At 33.2% G+C, this 23,913-nt stretch overlaps 1 protein-coding gene across 10 annotated transcripts in view; it reads left to right on the top strand.

The window, feature by feature from the left end:
• Window positions 1-23,913, top strand: part of DIP2 (DISCO Interacting Protein 2) — a 169,428-nt gene that overhangs the window by 57,865 nt on the left and 87,650 nt on the right. For 7 of the 10 annotated variants that reach the window (XR_001574647.2, XM_008201019.3, XM_008201024.3 and 4 more), the window contains exon 2: window positions 9,848-11,710. The exons of the other annotated variants lie outside the window; for them this stretch is intronic. Coding sequence is in view for 6 of the 7 variants with exons in the window: in XM_008201019.3 (XP_008199241.1) it covers window positions 9,997-11,710 (1,714 nt within the window). In the remaining variant the exon portion in view is untranslated. The remainder of the gene's footprint in view (window positions 1-9,847; window positions 11,711-23,913) is intronic. 10 annotated transcript variants of the gene reach the window in all.

Genomic DNA, 23,913 nt, shown 5'->3' with positions numbered 1-23,913 from the left:
GCAATCAAAACTGTATTTCGTTTCCGGTTTTGAGTCCTAGGGAAATTTCACACCTGTAACTGCGGAGAAGGTGTTAAAGGTTTATCGATGCTGATATCTGATCGGAAAATAACATTCTGAGGAGCGCATGAATTTTGTACGCTGCCGGCGGTTGGAATATTAATCCTGGAGATAGTTTACAGATGAAAGAGCACAAAGTACAACAGAAAGCAAATCCGTAATTTTAATAGTTAATTTCCTTAGAGACATTTTATTTAATTTTTTTGATGTGAGCACCGACTGTAGTTATAGGAATGTAGTACCGTTGTTGCAGTCAGGAACTTTATTCGTATTCTTAGAAATAACGCAGATATTATGCATACTACTATACAAATTATATTTCTGATGTCATGAAAGTACATGATAATTAATTACAATTTGCTTATACAGGGTTGCTAAAAAGTATGGATACAGTTATATATTATAAAAACTATTTATCAGAACTTATTAAAATTTGGTGTATGCTTAAGAGTGTATAAATTCTACCGTTTCAGATGGCTATTAAATTTCTATCTCTATTTGTTCTTCGGATACAAGGCTAACTTGATTTTTTTTAAATAGCAACAAGGGTCAAATCTAATATTTTTGAGAAGAGCATTTTTTCTGAGTTCTATGGTATGACACATGCATACCTTAATTTTATCTAAACTTAAATTCGAAAATTTTGAAAAATGTAAAATTTTGAAAGCCTTGGAGATGTTGTCTTTATCTATCGTTAGCTTTTTGCTGTTTAAGCTTTGACCAAAAAATAAGAAAAAGTTAAAAATAATTGTTAAAATCACACTTTTAATTGAAAAAGAACGTTTTAATTAAAAAAAATTAAACACGAAATACTTGATTTTTATGCTACAAAAAATTTTCAAAATGATTTTCACAAACTTCTTGGCTTTCTGTGTCCATATGATAAACCAATATGAGATTTTTTTCGCTCAGTTTTCTTAAATGTACCATTATTAAACCAATTATTGCACCCAAGTTTAATTTTTGGCCAATATACAACTGGCAGATATCGCTAATAACAGTATTTTCAGAGTTAACTTAGTTTTACTATTCCAGAAAATTTTTGAATTTTAATTTTTTTACCTTTTAATAAAAGTAAAGGTGGGTATTATGTTATATCAATGAATTCAGAAAAAAATGCTCTCTTAAAAATGATTAAACTTGACCCTTCGTGCCATTTAAAAAAATTAAGTTAGCCATGTATTTTTAAAACAAAAGATGATAAAAATTAGAAAAAGCTTTCAAATTATAGAATTTAAACACTTTTAACTGACCGCCTGTGTTTTTATTAAAAGCTTTTATTTAACTTACTTTGTTGTCTGTCTGTCTGTTTCACATTTTTTGAGCCAAATTAATTAAAAAAATTAAAAAATCAAAAAGCCAAAATGATTAAACTTGACCCTTCGTGCCATTTAAAAAAATTAAGTTAGCCATGTATTTTTAAAACAAATGATGATAAAAATTAGAAAAAGCTTTCAAATTATAGAATTTAAACACTTTTAACTGACCGCCTGTGTTTTTATTAAAAGCTTTTATTTAACTTACTTTGTTGTCTGTCTGTCTGTTTCACATTTTTTGAGCCAAATTAAAAGGGTTCCCGTTGTCCCAATGAATTGAAATTTTGCATTCTTACTTAATATGCGTGACAGTGCAATCCTATGTTGTTAAATATCCCCTAAAGGGGCGAAACAAAATCTCAGGGAAAAAGACTTTTACAATAAGTAAAGACTAATAAGCAATAAATAAAAAAAATGTTTTATTTTTTGGAAAAAGCTTGATGAAAAAAAGATGCACTAAAAAGTAAAAAATAATGTTTTTCTATAAGAGAAGAATACTTTAACTTACAAATTAAGATTTTAAAATTTATAAACGCTTTGGGAATGGTCATAACTTCATAAGTCATAACAATAAGGCATTACAGAATTACTTTCCTAAATTGAGCACTGTTCCCAAAGCTTTTATAAATTTTAAAAACCTAATTTTTAAGCAAAAATATTCTCTTCTGATAGAAAAACATTATTTTTTACTTTTTAGTGCATCTTTTAAATAAAAGTTTTGAATAAAATAAGCTTTAAATAACACTTGTAGAATAAAGGTGAATTACCTCTACACGTATCTATACACTAAGCAACAACATTATTAATACCTATATAAGAGAAACATTCTTTTTTGTTTTTATTTTTTTCGTTAAAAGTGATAAAGTTGGAATAACAGCTTTTATTATAGTGTATCAGTTAACCTTATTCTGACATTTTGAGAAGTAGAGTCAGAAAGAGCCGTTCAAAAATTTTTAAACCATGAATCCTCTGAATTTATCTTGGAAATGGAAGTCAGTCATAAAGAACATACTCATAAAAAAATCGTTTTTTTGTAGTCTTTGAAACATCAAAGGATGGACTAAGCGGCCACTTTAGCAGAAAATACTCAAGCTCGTTTATTTGTGTACGAGAATGTGTTACTTCTTATTTATTTAGTCTGGTAGACTTGATCATCTATTAATTAGAAAAAGTTGTAGAACTCTGTTGAAACCAAGGACGATGTAATTTGTGCTTTTTGTGATAAAAGTCTGCTTTTATGATCGCAAAGGTTGCAGTTACAATGGATGAAGGGTGTGTCTAGAAAGAACCGTTTTTTAATTTGCATAACTGATTTGTTGTGTGCAAATAGCGTCAGTAGGTGTCAAAAATCGTCCATCTTCTTAAGCTAATTTAATTGCTTTCTAATCCTTAATCAGTCGAACGTATCGTAAATATTTATACATTTATTGCGTTCGTTTCGTAACAGACGATGGTATTACAGTGTCACGATCGTGAGTACAAGAGATAGGGTATCATCCCGAACTCTCACTTTTTAATAAGCCTCTCATTTCGGTGAATTTTTCGGAGCACGTTCGCATCATTATTTTTTAAATGCCGGTTTTAATAAGGATCTCCTACACGATTCCGACGAAATTAAGAGTGGCACACCTCTGTTTTGGTAGATTTAAATAAATTACGGTACGGTCGGGGTCGGTGGGCGAACTAGTTGCTAGTGGTGTTACGTAGGCATTTTCAATTGATTTATCAAACTGCGGTGGCTATTATACATTTAAATCATTGTTTTATGGTAATTTCGGTACAAAGCAATGTGATATTCAGACACTATTAGTCTTGGTACAGTTGGTAATTTTAACGCTTCGTTAATTTCGACGTTTGGAGAAAAATTGTGGGTGTGCTTCGTGACTCTACCATGATCTGTTATTATGTAATATTGCCCTGTAATTTTTTACTGATTTTTGATGGATGAACGGTCTAATTGTCGTTATTTACATGGCTTGTTTTGCACTCTTGACTTCTCTTCTTTCCATCGTTACTAATTAAATATTCGTAGGGAAAACTCTAATTAAAGTTATACACCTGGAACCCGATAAATTGGAAAATGTCAAAATGTGAACGACTAACAATACGTAATATAATTTTAAACTAGGTGCTTTCACGAATTGGAAATTAATTTTCCAGCTTGCACTAACTCGAGTTCATTGGCTATTGGTATACAGGCTGTCTCAGCTAAGACTTTCGAGCTTAATATCTCATTTATTTGTCAACGGATTGTTATGAATTTTAGAATGCACATATTTTAGGAGGTGGTCTTTCAATTAGGGGCAAAAAATGACCTCAAGGTAAAAAAATGAAATTTTAAATCACATTTCTTTTATTTAAAATTAAGCCAAATTAAACCCCGAAAAATAAATGGCCACACAAAAAATTTACCAAATCGCTCGGCTGATTCGAGAAAAAAATAATTTTTTTTTGTTAAAACCTTAATTCAAATTTTGATTGTAATTTGGGTAGTCACCTTTTGAAACAATTGATGAACCATTTCTATGCGGCAATTTGTGTACCACTGAAAAAAACTGTCAAAAGTATGCGCGCTGTCAGAAAAGTAAAATTGTTTTAATTTGGTGAAATTACTTTAAAAACCAACAACAGTGGCTGAAATTTCTGTGTTGTTGAAAAAGGAATCAATATTCGCCTATGGACAGTGTCGTTGGACTTTTTGTGAAATGTTATTTATAAAATTTAAAGTTCAAAGAATCGTCAATAATTTGAAGACACTGAAAGCGTACCTGAGTACCTGAACGAAATCGAGTGAGGACAAAACACGTCACTGGAAATGAAGCACTAGTTTGGGCTGTAATTTAAGCTTTTAAAGAGAATTCAATTAGCAATGTACAAAACATTTCCAAAGACCTGAATGTTCAAGTGTCTAGAATTTTTCAGTTGTTGTTCGGTCTTTTAGTTCTTTTTGAACGAATTAAAGCATCCAGTACCAGAAGTAAGTCAAAAATATTGTTTTTTAACTTTGTATGGGTGAGAGATAATTGTAAAATGTCCCTTGCGAAACAGTTACGTTTCTGCGAGTAGGATTGACCAAAATTCAATGGTAGTGCTCATTTGTCTCATAGAGATCTACGCTTTTGCATCTGTACCCAAGTTTAACAGTTTGTTTCTTATTTTTCTCACGAAACAGACGTCTTCCACGAACGAGTTTTTTCTGACAGCATTTTTCACTGACGATAATTTTTTTAATATAAGTCTTAAAAAGCTTAACATTTAAAAATTACGTTTTTAAGACTTGAGTTTTTGCATTAATTGGATTTTAATCTTTATCTTCTAAAATAACTGCATTTTGAATTTCATAAAAATCCGTTGACAAATATCTGAGATATCAGGCTTGAAAGTCTTAGCTGAGACACCCTGTATGATAATTTTAACGTGATCCAGTTTTCACAATTTTAAATCAGATTAAATTCTTACTTACTTTAATTTATTCTATAATGCTGTTATCACCAATCTCTTGGCTTTAGGTAAATCATGATGGAATGCTCTCTGCAATGTCCTTCCTGCTTTTCAACTTTTAATTATACTAATTTTTTATCCTCTGTATGTCAAGTTTTATTTATTGGTCTCGCTTTGTTACAACACTTTCTTTTCATGACCCTTTCTCTAATTTCACATTGGTGATTTTTTACGTATGCATTGATTTATATCGTTGTCTTGCATAAATGTTAAAGTGTAACTACTTTAACCAAGCCTTCATGCCGAGTTTCTGAGAATTCACTGCTGACTTTGATGGTACAGGTACAATAATTATATTTTTCCCATACAAATCGCCATCTGCTGATCAAATGTTGATTGACATATGTTCCAAGTAATGGAATTATCATCTAACGGAAATCGTGATTGCCACTGTAATTTTACAATAGAGTTGTATGAATTCCGATAGTTTCCACAATAAGCCACCAGGCTAGGAGTCATTACGTGCGGAGACACTTCCAATCTGTCTTCTTGAAGAAAGATACGTCGCTTAACACTGGGTGGCTTTACTAAATTGAAATAAATTGTGGGTTTATTAACATTTTATCTCTATCTCATTTTTAATTGATGGGTTGTAAATTGAGGTCAGTTTATCGTGTAAAGATTGAAAGATATGCCGTCAACGTGGTTAAGAATGTAAATTTTAATAACTCAGACTTACGTTATGAAACGCGATAGGTGTATCAGTTGAAAAATGTCTGTATCGAAACTGATATGACACAACTAGGTTGTGTTGACTTATCGCTTTTGTAATTTTAAGGTATCTACTAAATGAGTTAATTTACGTGGAAATGTAGTCTTTTTGCACCTATGCGTTTATTTGATTTATAAAAATGAGAGACGAACAAAGTTACAACAGAATTTATAATATGTGCGACGCTACAGTATAACTCACAAAAGATGGAATTGTAATAGGATACTAAAACGAAAAAAATACAGAGATGGGATCGTTGATTTGTATCACACGTCACGTTATTTAATATAAAGACGAGAATGCCGTCGAGTGGGAAGGCAAACTAAAGACAGGAAAGATTTGGAAGATGTAATAGCAGATGAGAGAAAGTATATATCGTTAGTTAAAAGTAAAATTAGGCGTATTATAAAACGCTTAATCAGTTTTCATTTAAACAGGTAAAATACCTATGGTTCATTTACAATAAGACTGAATGTAACCAGTCATTTTCTACGTGGACAATATTGAAAATCATTTTACATTAAGACGAAAACTTGTTAGATCTAAAATTTTCAATCGCATTGTAAAAACTCTGTATTTATTCATTTATTTTCAATTTGCCCAGCCGTTTAGTAGACTTGTTATAATACGCTTGATTTTACTATTAGCCTACGACATACAGGCTGTTCCATCTAAACTCCACATTAGAAGTATTGGTAATAATGATAGTCATCTAAAAATTTGTATACAACTATAAACCATTAGGTCCTAATCAATGAAAACATTTTCAAGATGGTGACACTTCCGGTTATAACGGAAGTCGCTATCAACTTCCTTATTTTGAATGGAAAGCTATATTTTTAATGCGTTTTTGGATTACTAGAGTTATTTTACGGTAGTTTTTATAAGCTTTTCCTATATCAAAAATTTAGCCGTTTACGAAATACAGGGTGGTTCAAAAAGATGTTGCCAAACTTTAGGATGTTATAGAGCTCATTGAGACAGAAAAATTTTGCAAATAAATCTCTAGTGGGAAATGAGCCATTTTGCTTCTGGATTCATCTTTGTTCAAAAATATAATGCCGACTTATTCACATTAAAAAACTTTAATATTTAATTAATTTGCCTTAAAAATAAGATAAAAATATTAAATTTACAACTGTGATGGCAGCTTGTCTTTTCGTTCAGCGAGATCGGCAAAGACTATAAGGGTTCCATAATTCTATAATTCGAGGAAGTAAATTTATGAAAAGAAATTAGACAATGCCGGTTTAAATTACTACTATATATATTGTAAATTTATTGTTTTTATTTTTTTTATCTCATTTTTGAGACTAATTAATTAAATATTAAAGTGCTTTTTTATGTGAATTAGGCAGTGTTTAATTTTTGGACAAAGATGGCTCCAGACACAAAATGGCTCATTTCCGACCAGAGGTTTACATAGAAAATTTTTCTATCTTAGAAACCTCTATAAGATCCTAACGTTTGGCAACATCTTTTTGAACCACGCTGTATTTAGGGTTTAATTTTTTTTTTTTTGAATTTGCACCTTCCAATTCGAAAATCGATAAGTCTGCCATTTTAAAAAATTTGAAAGAGAAAACCTAAATCTTTTCTTTGGTGTTTTCAAATTTCTAAAATGAATAATAAATCCCGAATGTTTAATGTTAAATTTGTAGAACTTTAAGCACTCATAACTCAATTATTTTAAATGAAACGTCACAAATTTTATTTCATTAATTCGTAGAGAATTTAACTCTGCATCGATCTGTATTAGAATTTCCTATACTCATGTTTAATAGTTTTCAAGTTACAATAACTTTTTGTTGGGATTGAGAAATACCTTAGCCATAGACTTTTTCGCATAGATAATGAATTTATATTGTTTTCACAGACGGATAACACAATTTTGAACAAAGTTTGTCGAAATATTTTTATCGCAAACTATGCAGAAATAGCTATGGTTAGTAAGAAATTTTCTACAGTGTCAAAAAAACTTGAAAATTATTATAGATAGGTATAGGACATGCTAATACAGATCGATGCAGAAAAAAAAATCTTCTCACTTTAGTAATATAAAAATTGGGACATCCTATTTAAAAAAATTAAGTTATGAGTACTAAGAGAGTTACCGATTCTTTAAGTGAGAGGTGCTAATCAAAAAATTTTCAGAAAATCTTAAATATCTCGAAATCTGTTAAACTGTTAAACTAGGGGAAGCTGATCAAAACGGCCTTAAAACCCAACTAATCCAAAAAACGCAGTGAAAAACATACCTTTTTATTTAAAATAAGAAAGTTAATAGCGACTTCCGGTATAACCGGAAGTGCCGCCATCTTGAAAATATTTTCATTGAGCAGAACTCAAGAGATTATGGCTGAATGCTAACTTTCAAATTAAATATCTTTATGAGAACTTTGATTTCTTCTAATGTAGGGTTTAGATGGAAGAGGCTGTAGTATACTGGTAGAATATTTATTCTGAAATAATTGAAAACTGACAAAATCAGGTATGCTTTATTGCTTGGCGTAATAGTATGATTCACCGAATCAGTGTAAATAATCCAAAGTTTTGTTTTTATCTATTTTTATAACATTTCTGAAGCATACATCAATCATTTTGGTTAAACAATAGCAAAGTGCAGTTTTATTCAGGAATTTATAATTCAACAGGCTTCATGAAACAAATTACAGTCAAATGAACTGTGATTGAAAATTCCCGTTTTTAAATTTTTCAAATCAGAAAGCATTCCGGTAATAGACGAAAGAACGCTTTTCGTACATTTTCAGGCATCTATTGTTACAGTCGTTGATACGTACAATTCAAGACGTTTTTCGTCTAGACATCATTATTACTTTTTTCCTTCGTCTCTAAGCGGAGATTACATCGATTTTGTGTTAACTTCGATAAAATAAATCGGCTGAAATTTATCCGCAATCGTAACTTTTTGAATTTAAATGCTCGATGTTAGTAACCTTTTACAAGGATAGCAGCATTTTGTGAGTAGGATCCGGACTATGTTTCGCTATTTTTATCTTTGGCATTACATTAAACTTTTATTTATTTCGGATGTGATATTTTTCGTTGAGTGTAATTGAACGCTTTCTATTTTCATAATAGATGCAAGGTTGTATTTGTAATTTTCATTGTTGTTCATTTGAAAGTCGTTAGTGTAATGTGGTGCACTAAAACTCTGAACTAATAGAGTTAAGTCATCCAGAACATGAATTTACATTGTAATTATGCTTTACTGGAATCAGTAGGGGATAATAATGCATTAGTTGCTTTCGCATATCAGATCTATTTTTGCCGTGTGTTATTTTTTGATGTCGTTGAATGCATATGTATGCACAATTTGTCCGATTATTTAACTTTTGCTATTCATTGTTGACGTTGGCCAGTTTGTTCGTTATGTTTTTATCGAGTCAATATCAAACAATAGACACAGCCAATGAACGCTGAAATAATTACCTGAAAATTTGACTGTCACACGAGGGAAAATGGATATTGCAACATTTATCAATCTGCACTAAATTTTTCCAATTGAAACGAAATTTCGCACTCTTTGAAGCCCTTGTTGTGTCGACAAGCCGTCCTTGCGTGGAGGTATTTGCGCTAAATAAGTCCGTTTTGCATACATTTGATTCTTTTAATGAACTGCTAATCAAAGACGTGATTAGCTTCTGGCGCACTTGAAGTTACCGTTACGGTTATGCGACGACGGCACGATAGAGGAACATTCCGCCTTTTCTACAACGCCGCAGCTGGTTTATCGAACCGGCCAGTTATTTTATTACGGATAATCTCATCATCTCTGTTTCCTGGTTGCCTGTGTCGTCTGCAGGAAAGACGGTCAATATTGGTATTTGTTGGCTAATTGAGAGCTTCTTAGGAATTCACAAGTGTTATTAAATTTGGCATAGTGTCTAATTGTGTCGTTCGAGCGCTGAGTATTAATTTGAATCGAGTGATTTTTGTCGTGTCGGCAATTTGCTTCCTGGTACGGTGATGGATGGCACAAGTTCATAAATGGAAGGCTCTTTTCCGTATCAGCTGCTAGTTAAGTGCGAAATCTGTCAGAATCGCAACGATTATGATTGATTTGCTTTGGTTCATGATGAATGTCGACTAATAAGACAGTTTAAACCAAATTAACTTCTTGTAATGATAAGCAGACTCAATTTAGATTTTTGTGACTGGACCGGTACAGGTTCTATTATCCACGAGAAACAAAGATTTAATCGTAAAACGTGTAGTAGTAAAAAATTTCGCTCAGGTTGAGAACGACTGTGCGTTGGACTCTCCAGTCGCAATGAAATTGGAGGAATGGCTGAACGTTGTGCATTCAAATGCAAACCCACCGAACGTGTGGTCAAGTAGAAGAATTCCAGTGTTACTCGAGACCTAGAGCGGAAAGAAGCAAACATGAAACCAATTACGTTCGAAAATCTGCGCCGACTGGTGGGTGGAGGTCGGAAAAAACGCGAAAAAGAATCATCTTTTAAACGAAGTGATTCATTTAAGCGAATATCCATAAGAAAGAGTTACCTAGATAGAGGCAAGAAAAAACACATCTCGAAGTTGGAAGTGGCCACGCAAACAGTCGCCGAAGAGGATCTCTTAAAGTTAATCGAAACAACGAAAGTCGATTCGTGCGTACAAGTGGACAAATCCGACTTGAGTGGCGCCACTTACGAAACCACCAAGTGCACCAAGTCGAAGAAAAGTGATTCGAAAAGTGGACCGGGACAAAGTGTTATCGCGTACGGTCAGTGGTTGAAAGGCATACGCAAAGACGACTCGGCGGTGGTGTCTGGAATCAAGGGCTCTGAACGAACTGTTATTTACGTCCCAGCCTCTGACGAGGTGCAGCCAAGCTCCCCTATCATCCAGCTGTCTTGCTCACCAGTTTTTCGGAAAAAATCTCCCTTGTCGAAACGCAAGAGTAAACAAAGCAGTCCGACTCTGCAGCGGAAGGAAAGCAATGACTCCGCCGTGGAGATGTTTCCGTGGGGAGATTCCTCCGAGGTGAAAAAATCCCCCCTGTTTAGGAGAAAATCCCGACAGAGTCCTGCACCTCTAATGCCCGATTCCGGGACAGAGGAGATGTGTTCCTTGTCGATAAGTTTGGGGAGGATCTGGATGGACGCCCCCCAAGGCATGGCCCCGAGAAGCCTCGAAATGCCGAAAACCTCCGGATCGTCAGCGCCTGCACACCACTCTCTGGACAGTGCCTTGAAGGACTTACGGGACGACCCTATCGTGATCAACCGTCTCCAAAAGAGACCCACTCCTCCTGTTGCTCGGACATTATCATCAACCAGCAACACGACAGTGTCCACCGGTCTCTTCTCGAGCAAAGATTCCGGTTTTTCTTTTTCAACGACAGCTCCTAAATTAAGTGATTTCAATTCGCACGTGCCAGTATCTACATCCCGTGGTTTTTTCCGGAAGAAAAAACCCAAACCGAAGCTCTCTGTCAGCAGGGACGGCTACTTCAAGCGTACAAGTGGCGCTCTAATAGAAACTAAGCGGAGTTCAGTTCGGCGGAGAAGCAGCCGCAAGAAAAAGTCGAAAACGAAGAAAAACCGAAACTCCACCAAGACCGACCTCTATCAAGTGGTCGTTAGCCGTCCGCCCAGGTCGTTACGTTCCTTAAAACTGGACCCCATGATATTCGTTCCGCCAGAAAAGCGAAAAACTTCCGTGACCCGAAAGCAGTCATTTAAGATCGGAATGCGTGAAATAAGGAATTTCGATCCTCTGGATAGTGCGATGTATTCGAGGAGTGTGAACGAGAGCGCCGACGAGGGGCTCTACGAGAGCCTCCCCGGGGAATACGACGACCTCTCCGACGAGCAGCCTCTCAGTGGACGCATATCACGCATCAGCCTACGCGAGGACGACTACGACTTGCCCTCTAATGACTTCGCTCCGGTGTCGGAGGAATCGATCGCCAGCGATGAGCCGAACTCTTCTTCGAGCCCTTATATGGTCCCCGGAGTGTCGCCCGTGCCGAGGAGGCGGCCGGTGCGCCGGAAGAAGTCAGGTTTGACGCATAAGAAGAGTATCACCTACGTGGTCAAGCCTAATATTAAGAGAGTTTCGTCGACGTTGCGCAGACCTGCCAAGAAATTAGGTGAGTAATATTGGAGAATTTCCCGAGCGATCTTTTATTTCTGACACGGATTAGTTCGATTTTAATTAAAAAAGAATTAATCTCCAACAATCTTCCATTCGAGTTAGTCGAGTGGGATGTGCAAGGTTGAAGAAATGTATGTTGGAATGGAATCGCTCGGGGCCGTTTTAACACTGGTTTTATAAGAGATTATTGTAAAACCGGTACGCGCTTAACACTGGTAATAATTTCTCGCTCAAATGAAGATTTTGCTGTTAATTGGACGTGTTTTATGTCTGTCACGGTTTTTGCCTCGTAGTTGACACCTAAAAGTGATCAGATTTTGCTCGAAAGGGAATATAATCTCGTAAGCATAAAAACCGTTTCATTGTTCATTTAAAGCGGACCGATTCATTACCTAGCCATATATTTTAACGAGTAAAATGCAATTTAACCGGGCGAATGCTTAATTTCAGTAATCACAGAGTAACGTTCGCTCTGCGTCCTTCTCTAATTAAGCACTTCGTTATAAGCCGGAGTGAGATATATTAGGCGATAATTCTGAAAGCTATATAAGTTACACAGAGGCAAGAATTTAGGCGAAAGAGAGGGATTTTAAATTCGAGCGATACAATTTGGAATTCAGAGAAACTGAGATCGGTTTCTGAGGTAAAATAAATTTTAAGCCTATATTATATTTGAGGGATCGTGATCGTCGTGAAAAAACTTCACTGTTATTGATTTCACATAAAACTTTAATCTCGATAAAAGTTGATACATTCTTCAAACTCTCTCTCATTTATAAGAAATGATTTATGTTAGACAACTTGGACTTAAAGTTTAACATTTAATATCGTTAGCTTTTTTTTAAACAATAAACTGTCACAGATGTGGGGAAAATTCAAAAAAATTTCGGGCGACGTTTCATATTTTTCTGCGTTATCCCAGACAAAAATTTAACTCGAAAACTTTCGGCCATAAAGAGTGCAATTTAGGTCTTCATATTGTACGTGCGAGTTATCCGGATATCCTTTGGTCTAGAGATTGTGGTTATATATTTTCATGTAAAAACTTTCACTGGAGCATTTCATTCAGAACAGGGCGTGGGAACTGCATCTCATTGCGCATTACTCGGTTTGTGCGATTTAACAAAATGGAATTTGTTAATTGGATCTTTAGTTTAATGTTGAACTATACTCAGATGTCAAAACCTCCGAAGAGGAAGTGTTTAAGCAAGCGCGTGAACGCAAAAGTTGAAATTGGATTTTTAAGAAAAGGAATAAATGAAATGTTTCTATCACTACTGTAGGTATGTTGTTCCTAAATTCAGTCATTATCTCACAGGTCAGTTTTTATCTCGTTTTAAGTATTTGCAACCGAGTTTAAATGGGTTAAAAAATCAATTTAATTTATTGTTTTCTATTAAAAAAAAATGTAAGTTCAAATTGCTTGAAAAAAATATGGAAACTTTCTGAGGACCTTAGTAACAATACAGGGTGATTCTTTTAGCGCTTACATTAAAAACTTTTTAACTTCTAAGATAGCAAGAGCTTTAAAATTTTGTATACGATCCAATTCGACTATTCTGAGTTCAACTAAGTTATTTTCAAAATGGCTGAGCTTCCGGAACTACAAAAAATTGGCGTCAAGTCTGATAGTTACTACAAATTTTTATTGCATATTTGAATTCACTTTCTCAAGCTGAGTAAAATTTACCCAAGTTGTTGGTGCTTATCTGTTACAGTTTTTGACATTTGTCAAATTTTTTGTTAAAACTTTCATTTGGAAGGATTTATTTAGAATACCACTGTTCTTGAACTCTTTGCGATAAGTGATTTTTTTTTGCATTCGATAACCGAAGATTTGAAGAATTTTCAAAATTGTCATTTGTCAAAATTCTTGGCTAGTATGATTTTTTCAAAATTGTTAACAAAAAACTGCTTTAACTCAAGTTTTTCAAATGGAAAGACCCTATTTTCTTAACGGCAATCGAAAGAACATCTATATTTATGGTGACTTTCATGAATACGTCCTATGCCTATCTCTTACAGTTTTTGAAAAAAATCACAAACAACGGATTTTACTTCGTAATTTTCTTAGTTAATCAAGTAGACCTTGCAAAATGGTCAACAATTGTCAAACTTCAATATTTTATTTAGTTTTTAGCTGATTCATTAATCATTATCCAATAAGCAGTAAAACAATAATATTTAATTATAGTTTATTATAACTTTGTTAAGTATGTAAAGTAACTCAGACAGTCTCTCATCGAATTTTGAGCTTCATCAATGACAATGGTGAACAAATCGCACATATCTTTTAATTAATAGTTGAATTTTATCGTATTTCTCAAAAGTTTACTTGATTATAAATGAAAAAAGTGGGCTAAAATTTTGTTTAAATGGTTTAAATGGGGTGTTCAATGTTATAACGAAATAAGTCCAATTGTAGTCATTTTGTGAAAACTATAGAAATGTATGCTACAAAATCCTCTCTTTCAAATGCAATAATTGATTTTGCAATAGATTGGTTTATTGAAATGTTATTAAATATTTTTTATAACATTGAAAATTTGTGAACATTTATTTATTAAGTGCAATAATGAGATAAGTCCATTGATCGTTTTTTTTCTACAAGTCTACAAATTAATATTAAACGTAAAGTAATATAAAAAATTATAAAGTGTTTTCCATAAAATTGAAGACAATATTTTTATATTGTAACGAGCTCCCAGACTTATGTGAAAGTAAAGTTTTTAAAAAAAAAAGGAAAAAGATAGTGTTAATATTGTATGGACAAGACTTTGATGAGTTAAAAATTAAAGAACTCCTAATTTAAAAAAAAACTACGTCCACGTTTTAGTCCTAACAGTATCAAAGAAATAAATTCTGTTTTTAATTCCTCCAATTTGCGTTTTATAATAACTTATTTATTTATTTTTCAAACAAAATAGGGTTTTAACGACATTGTTGTATAGTTTACGTTGCCTTTAAGTTATTACCAAAAAACCATGCCACTTCAACAATAAACAGATTTGCAAATTTGTAACTCAAAACTCGCCTAATGGACTTATTTCGTTATAGTACTGAACACCTCGGATATAGGAGATGTTAATAAAAGTCTTCATGAAAACTGATGTACTTTCGATTACCTTTGAAAAAACAGGGTCATTCCATTTGAAAAAAATTGTTTTATAATCATTTTTTAATCATCATTTTCAAAAAATCATAATAGACAGTCAACAGTTCTCCAGATTTAAGAAAACCTTTCGAACCTTTGGCTATCAATTGCAAAAAGAATTATTCGCTTATTGTAAAAGGTTCACGAGCTGTGATATTTAATCCTAGCAAATGCAAAATTTGTATAAAAAATTGACATACGTCAAAAACTATGACAGATAAGAATTGACAATTAGGGTACTTTCGGTTCACTTTGATAAAAACCATTGTGGTGCAAATGACCAGTTACCATGACAACTCATAAAAGTTAATGCCAAGAGTACTTTATTTGCACTACAATGGTTTTTATGAAAGTGAACCGAATATACATGTTATTTAGTTTCTAGAGGCGAATTCAACATTGCAATTAAAATCGATGGTTACTATTTAAAATTTTAACGTTTGCGCCAATTTTTGTATATCCGGAAAATCAGCCATTTTGAAAAGAATTTAGTTGAACTCAGAATAGTCGATTTAGATTGTATACAAAATCTTAAAGCTTTAGCTATATTACAAGTTAAAAAGTTTCTAGTGTTGGTCCTAAAAAAATCAGTCTGTATACATAAATTTGAAAAAAATTCTTAGTGTCATTTAAAAATGAACTGAAAAAAACCCTCAATTTTTAGTATTTTTTTTAAGTGGTACTTTGTTTTTTGCTATTTTTTTTAATGGATCTTGTATATGACTTACTTGTAATTGTGTATTTTTTCCTGCCATTTGAACTTTAGGTTTTCGATAAAAGCATTAAAATTATTACGCTGTTTACCCCATTATAACTTGGCTGCAAATATTTAAATCGAAATAAGAACTGGTCTGTGAGGTAATAAGTTAACCTCGGAGCAACACCCAAATGTTAAAAAAATGATTTTGGCTATATTTTTTTTAAATTGAGTTTCAAATTAGTGCATTCACTAAAAAGAAGATTGATTCGATAAACTCTAAAATATGTATTAAATGTTACGCCAATCCATAATTTTCAAGTGTATAATTTTATTACAGGGCTTTTTCAGAAATTTTCCGTTTTCTGTTTAATTCTGGGATTATGTTCTGAATTAATGCCGACTATTTGAATTTTTACTACTCGTAGTTGTAAGCAAGGGATATCAGTCTGTGCTTAATGAACCGGTGGAATCGCTAATAATCCTCCATGTACAGTTAAATATCAAAAGCGAATGATCATAAATACATTTATTGTTTTTGTTCCAGGTAAGAGGATCGCTTTTTTCCCCTTGGTGACTAACGCTTGGTACGTATTTAGTAAGCTTCTTTGTTGGCTGTGCAATCGGTTGCATTTTTCACTTAACATTTCTAAAGTTCACTCCACACCTTTGAGTCTTTGAGTCTTTGAGTCTTTGATCCGTTCACTCGAACTGTAAAGGTTTGATTCGATTAGGATCGTGTTAGACCCTCCACTTTATATGTGTATCGGTGTGCGAGCAGTTTTTTCGTTTAGTGGTGAATTAACAGGACCTTATCCTTTCGACCAAAGTCCTGCGGCACGAAGAATGTTAGTGTCAATGCGGCGTCTTGCGCCACCCGCAAAGTTCGTGATTCTTATTATGAGGCAAGCAGTAACCAGACACGCTTGTCGTGAGCTCGTGATGCCTTCAAGAGACTCCCGCTCGGAGCTATGGATGTGCTTTTCACTGCCAATAGACAAACAGAATTACTGCACTCGAACACTTAATTAGATTCATTAACGGTCTAACGTGGAAGTTCATCTTCACGTACACAGAGCATGCCCTTAATCAAGATAAATTCCGAGCGGATTTTTATTTATGTTGCAATTTGTCGAGGGGCAGTTCGGATACATTGTTCAAATTCAATTAGGATAATCGATACGTGGTGTAGTTGGTGCAGCGAGCTTGCATCGATAGCCGGAGGGGCATTTCACGCAAAGCGGACAACGATAAAAATTTGACATCTTGAAATTCGGTCATATTCGGGATAATTGTTCTCCTAGAAAGCATGATTGTAAATACATAATGATTTTCTTGTATGACAAAATATTGACTTCTAAAAATTTGACAAAATATGAGACACAGAGTTTTTGGAAGTTGTTATTTAAAATACTAATGCATACCAAAATATTTAAAATACTGCTTTACATAGAAAATTCTCTGTTCTTTTTTATTCTGAAATCAGATTCGATATTTGAAATTTTTTTCGTGTAGAAAACCGGAAATGAAGTTGTAAATTCGAATTTTAGGAACTTGGACCATTTTTTTAAACTTATGATATCTAGATTTTACACTATAAGTCGCAAAATAGGATCTTTATTTCTTTAGGAGATACAGTACTTTATGTACAGCTTGCACGAGAAATAATATCACAAACTTGAGAGCCGAGAGCGGGCGAGAGTCGGGTCGACCCGATAGTATTGAGAGCAGAGTCGATTGTCGGCAGTTGTCGGTTTTCTCACACTGGGTGTGGATGGGTGGAAGCTGGAAGGTTGTGAAAATTGATAAATATTTCGTTCAAAATATAAAAAATTTTGACTCTCGCAGTTGAATTGTTTAGCGAAAGGAATAAAATAATTAATTTTTGAATTGGAAAGTCATAGAATACACAGTTAAAAACATTAAAAACGAAAGTTGGCTTGATTCTGGGTTTTTGTCCAAAATCAACAGTTTACAAAATACAACGTTTATTAATTTATTTATTAATTGTGTAGAAGTTAAGAGCTGATAAAATTTTTATTCAAAAAATGAGTTCAGGCGTGTTTGCATGCCATCCCTATTAAGATAATTCAGAATTAAATTAATCGTAAATTAAAAATTAATTGCAATTAAATCCGATTTTGAGTGTGAGTCATTGCTTTAATTCCAAGCAAATAAAGGAAGATATGTATAAAATGGATAAGCTCTTGCGCATTGGGTATTTCGAGTAAAAAACTAACAAGTCGAGAGTGTATTTGATATAAAATAATCGTTTATTACAAAAAAATTTAATAATAAATAACCAAATTAATTGTAGAAGTTTACAAAATAATGAAATTTATTATTCTTTTCAATATTAACGGTCGGCTTACCGAAAGTGAAATTAAAGTTTAATTTAAACATTTAAAATGCATGATCAATTCATACTTCTGACTATTGAACGGAAACTTTTATTCCTGAATGGAAACAAGTGGCCTGGAGACATGGTTGAACCTATCAACGTTTTTTAAGAAAAATGTTACCAAGTTCTATTAAATCCTTTATCTCTATTAAATCCTTTATCTAAGGGCTGTTTACTAGTAAATAAAGCTCTCGAATAAGAGCAATAAGACAATACTACCTCAATTTTTATGATAACTTTAATTTAAAAAATCATGCAGTACTTTCGGTTCACTTTCATAAAAATCATTGTGGTGGAATTAACTAACCTGTTACTCATTTAAAAGTTAAAGCCAAGAGTACCCAATTTCCACCACAGTGGTTTTTATGAAAATGAACCAAATGTAGTTGGATTTGATGATTTTTAATATGAAGCAAATGAGAGCATAGTAGGTAAAATGGAAAAAAAGTATAAAACGGAGAAACTCTTGCGTATTCATGATGTGTTTGTCAATGTTATTATCATAGTTTATTCTATTGTGGTGGATTTTACAATCGTCGGATAACTTTATGCTGGGGATAAATTTTGAAAAATACATTGTTGTAACAATTGTAACCATAGTAATTATACAAGGAATAACTTATCCGGAGTTTATCTGACAATCGTAAAATCCACTCTAGATTAAAATTGTTTATACAGGCCTCATTCGCAAGAAATCACGCGCTTTTGAGTACATTAAGTACTATATCTCCTAAACGAATAGAGATCCCATTTTGCTATTTATAGTTTAAACTCTATTGGCTTTAAGCTATTTTTTTAAATAAAAATAATTCAAAAATATGGTCCAAGTTACTAAAATTCGGATTTAAAACTTCACTTTCGGTTTTCAATACGAAAAAAATTTCAAATTTCAAATTCGATTTTAAAGTTAAAAAAAACAATGAATTTTGGGTATAAAGCACCATTTTAAATATTTTGTTATATATTGTTTAATTAGAATAATAGTTTACAAAAACGTTATGCTTAATATTTGGTCAATTTTTAGAAGCCAATAACTTTTTAAATAAGTCGCTCACAAAAAAATCATTACGTATTAACACTCACACCTTTTAGGAGAACAATTGTAACCGAATTTCAGGTTGTCGCATTTTTTTGAGTTGTCCGCTTCACGTGAAATGCCCCCGAAGCGAGATGCCGCTTTATTGGAGTTGGTTTTCCTTCACGGTCACCGGAAAACTTTCACTAGTGCGCGTATTTGTAGAAAGCATGCGTTTGGCCAAATATGGAAGTTGGTAATTTGAGATAAACTTGAGTTATGTAACTGCGTAACCTCCTTTTCGGATTGTTTGTGGAGGCGTGGTCAATGCCGTGACTGGACAGCGACTCCTCCAAACGACCTATTCATATTCTAAGAGAAACATGTGAGAAAGACACTTTTACTTTGCGTGGTGTGAATGGACACAAAAGAAAAAAATGGTACCATAAAGAGACAAGGGAAACTGTGTTACGTAGACAACAGGAACAAAACCGAAAAGCAAATTGTCGAGCGAGTATCGAGAAAAGTTCGTTCTCACGCTTTGGAAAAAGCCTTCAGGCGGTTTGGAAGGAAAGTCACTTAACTTGCGATGTAGCGAGGAAATGATTTAAATAAATCCCTTAATAAGAGGAACTAAGAGGCTCTATTACGAAATTAAGCGAGAAATGTTTAGTAACTAATAGTAATTAAACATTTTTTTTGCATTCTCAGGGCATGGAAATTCAAATATTCCTAAATTGTTTTGTTAAATTCTTGGTTCTCGTATTAGATCCAATTATTTTCGGAATCTATAACGATGCGCGATGGCAGCTGTAATCGATAAGTTCTTCATGCAAATTGATGCTTCAAATTTGATTTACGTCATAAATAAAACATATCGGGAATTACATTCGTAAAATACACAAAACGAACTAACATTTTGCTTGTTGTTTTACTTGAAATGCTTGCTGAAATGACAGCAATATCGTCGACGTAGTTCGCTCGAAATTAATTACAAAGTTACTTAAATTGTAGCAAATTCTCGTTTTTCTTTATTGCCAACAGTCAGGCAACATCTGATAAGATCCGAGCCATTGATAATACGGTGCAGTAATTCGCTGAATTTTAATTAATTTAACTTTTCACTGCCTTTTTATCTTCGTTTTTTGTAAGCTTTAGGGTTTCGTTTCGTGCTGGAAATTGTTTACATGCGAAATTTTCACCAAATCTTGCCGAATAGGGGGGTTTTATACCGGACTATTTCAAATCAGATCAATTTTATTATTTTGCGTTTAGAATTTTAAAGTAAGAGCCTTTGAAATGAAGTTTATGTGAAGTTTTAATAGTTCCAATTAACTTTTTTTTACTATACAGGGTGATTCTTTTAGGGCCTACATTAGAAAGTTTTAAGTTCTAATATAGCTAGAGCTTTGAAATTTTGTATACGTTCCAAATCGACTATTCTGAGTTCAACTGAATTATTTTTATTTATTTATTATTTTTAAAATGGCTGAACTTCCGTAACTACAAAAAATTGGCGACAAGTTTGAAATTTTAAATAGTAACCGCACACATATTTGTTGCATATTTGAATTCAACTTCCCAAGCTGTGTAAAATTTACAGAAGTTGTTGGCACTTATCTGTCACAGTTTTTGACATGTGTCAATTTTTTTGTTAAAATTTTTATTTGCAAGAGTTTATCTAAGATATCACAGCTCTTGAATCCTTCGCGATAAGTGAATATTTTTTTTGCATTCGATAGCCGAAGGTTTGAAGAGTCTTCTATAATTTTAAAAGTTGTCAGCCGTCAAAATTCATGGCCAGTATGATTTTTTTCAAAGTGGTTATCAAAACACTGCTATAACTCAGTTTTTTCCAAATGGAACGACCTTATTTTTTAACGCCAGTCGAAAGAACATTGATATTTACGGTGACTTTTATCAAAACGTCTCTTGCAGTTTTTGAAAAAAAAAACATATTTTACTTTATAATTTTCATTCTTAATCAAGTAGATCTGGCAAAATGGTCAACAATTGTCAAACTTCAATATTTTGTTTAGTTTTTAGCTGATTCGTTAATCATTAACGAATAAGCAGTAAAACAATAATATTTAAGTATGGTTTATGCTAACTTAGTGAATTATCTAAAATAACTCAGTCTGTCTGCCATCAAATTTTGAACTTCTTGAATGCAACTGGTGAACAAATAGGACATTTCTTTTAATTAATTCGGAAATAAAATTAACTAGACGCCCTGTGGTGATGACTTTTGAACTATGTCGAAAACAGTAAGGAAATTTTGGTAATTCCACATTCAATTGACATTTAATGAATTGTTTAACAATTTTGCGTGTATAGTGTTAATTGCTTACATTAGAGAGAATCACTTTAAAAATACGTGGTGGTAAATACTAGCGTTCACTTGGGTTCTGCGGTTTTTCGTGGTATAAAGTGTTTATTGTTGGAATTTGAAAGTGGATTAAAAGTGAAAAAGATTTGAATTTTCATTACAAAGTGTTATCAAACAGTTGTCTAATTAAAGACTATAAGTAATGGATCACAGCGAACATAAAGTTGGGTTCAAGAAACCAATAAATTAGTGAAGTTTTTGAATTTTAGGTTAGAATTTTTCCACTGATAAGATCTTGAAATACTTCGATAAATCAACAAAACTGCAATTAAGATTAACAACTGCTAATACATTTAAACGTAAATTATGCCAAAAGGTAGGCTTTTCAATGTCTTTGTAATAATTTTCCAATAAAGAAAGTGAACCAAACAGTCATTCGTTATTCGTGTTTTCCTCGTCATCTCTAATTTGTCAACATTCGTTTCTTCCACCAAAGATACAATAGTCATTCCGCATAGGCAATGTAATAACACCGATAACACTTTCGACCATGCGACGACGTTTATAATTTACTGTCAATGTCGGTTTGACAAATTCGTGACACTTGACGGTGTTGTCGAAGTACACATGTAAATTAATGTTCAAGGATACCACCCTTAGATAGCCCCTAGCTGTTTAAATTTGCATTGTTTTTGATAATTTTTTATAGCTTTGTGTTGGTAATGAAAAAATGAAATTGATGACGCACACGCAAATCGAGCTGACCGCCACTATATATAACATTTTGCAAAATTCTTATTTATGATTTTCACGGTTTTCCTCTTTTTTTGTGCAAACGAGACGGTCAGTGTTTAATAATTAACTAGTTTGTATTCATAGCAACAATTTTCATTGTTGTTTTAAGTTGTTTAAATTGTCGGTTTCTATCACAACAAAAATAGTTCGGCTCTCTTATTTTTGAACCCATAGGCGGGTACACGTTTTAGTATATTATCTTTTTTCAAATTTTAATTAAACTTGCGAATTTTTTATTGAAAAATTACAAATAGAAAAGGTGTTTTATTTGTTGAGTTCTGTTACCTCTTAGAATTAAGACGCGTAATTCTGATACACCCTGTATAATACTAAACTTTACGTTTTACAAGATTTAATCCTATATGAAAAGACAAAAGAGGTATTAGTAACTTTCGTCTAATTATTCGGAGTGCTCGTCTTGATGCATGATGCGGAAATATCCCAGAATGAATTAGACTGAAAATCTACGTCGATAGTTATTTGTTTGATTATCGGAGCACTCAAATGGTTTTAGTATGAGATGTCGACAGATAATTGTGCGCTCAGAGCGACCTAGACCTTAACACGAATACGAATTACTCCCTCCGAACTAATATCACCGAAAATTAGTATCGGAAAATCGTCAGTAGTTAAGTACCCATAACACCCATCGCATGGCAAGAAAATGGCTAGATCGCAGCCGATAAATTTATTTGAATGCTATAAATGAGTATCGTGTATCGAGACGATACCTTTAACTACATAACGATAATGGCACTGATACCCTATTAGAGGCGCTCGAGCAATAACAGTAAATCAAAATGAAGTGCAATAAAGAATAATCGACGGTCCGCAACCGAGGGCTATACAGCTAGCTCTTTACTTTTGCTGATCGACTATTTAATTCGCTCGGGATCATCCCCAGGCGCATCGCATTTTTTGCGAGTGTTTAGTAAGGCATAAAGTTTTCAATTGCCACAGAAAAGGAACGAACGCTTCCTGGATCGATTCCGACCGATGCTGAATTATGTAATGAGTGTTCTAAAAGCTTCCGTTTCAAATAAGTCGAAAATTTATTCTACGGTGGTGACTTCCGATAATAGAACAATATTTTGCGATTATGTGAAAGCCCATTAAGTGGCAAGAGCATTTTCCCACCCGTGAGCAACATTTCTAAACAAGAAAAATATTTTCAGGAAAGATCCGATAATTATAGTTTCAGAGAACAGATTATAATGATGTGCCGCTGTGTGTAATATATTTGTTTTTCTAATAGCAAAATGAATGTGGACTATAAATATCAGGAAAAAATCGTTGAATCATCAAAATAATAATAGATTTTCGTGTGTGTGGCCAATATAAGTTCAGGAATCGAATTGGTTATTTTCCTCTAGTCAGCACTTTGCTGGATAATTGAGCAATTGTTGATGCTGCAGTGTGATAGGGCCCTTTCAGGAGTTTATCCCATACATATTTAATGGAGTTTTCACGCCAAGGGATTGCCGGTCAGGCTTAATGCGATACGATACCCGTTTTGTTTTTATTTTTATCTTGTAGGAATCACTTTGTTTAGGAAAATATAATTAATAACAGGATATGGTTTTATGTACCTAGGTAATTTTATTAATGCCGTTCTATTTTTTGTTATTTTATTTGCTTTGTTTGTTTTTGTTTATTTGCAGGTTAAATAATAATCATGTTAACTGTTTGATTCATAAATCGTTCGTTCTAGATCAAATATGCATGTCATGGTAAACATTATGTTATTACCTAATAAAAATAAATTGAAACCGTTGCATGAACGTTAAGATATTCTTTCACCCGAGAA

The sequence above is a fragment of the Tribolium castaneum genome, chromosome 1 (assembly GCF_031307605.1).
Source record: "Tribolium castaneum strain GA2 chromosome 1, icTriCast1.1, whole genome shotgun sequence".
In the NCBI taxonomy this organism is placed as follows: Eukaryota; Metazoa; Arthropoda; class Insecta; order Coleoptera; family Tenebrionidae; genus Tribolium; species Tribolium castaneum.
This window is presented reverse-complemented; position numbering and strand designations above follow the sequence as displayed.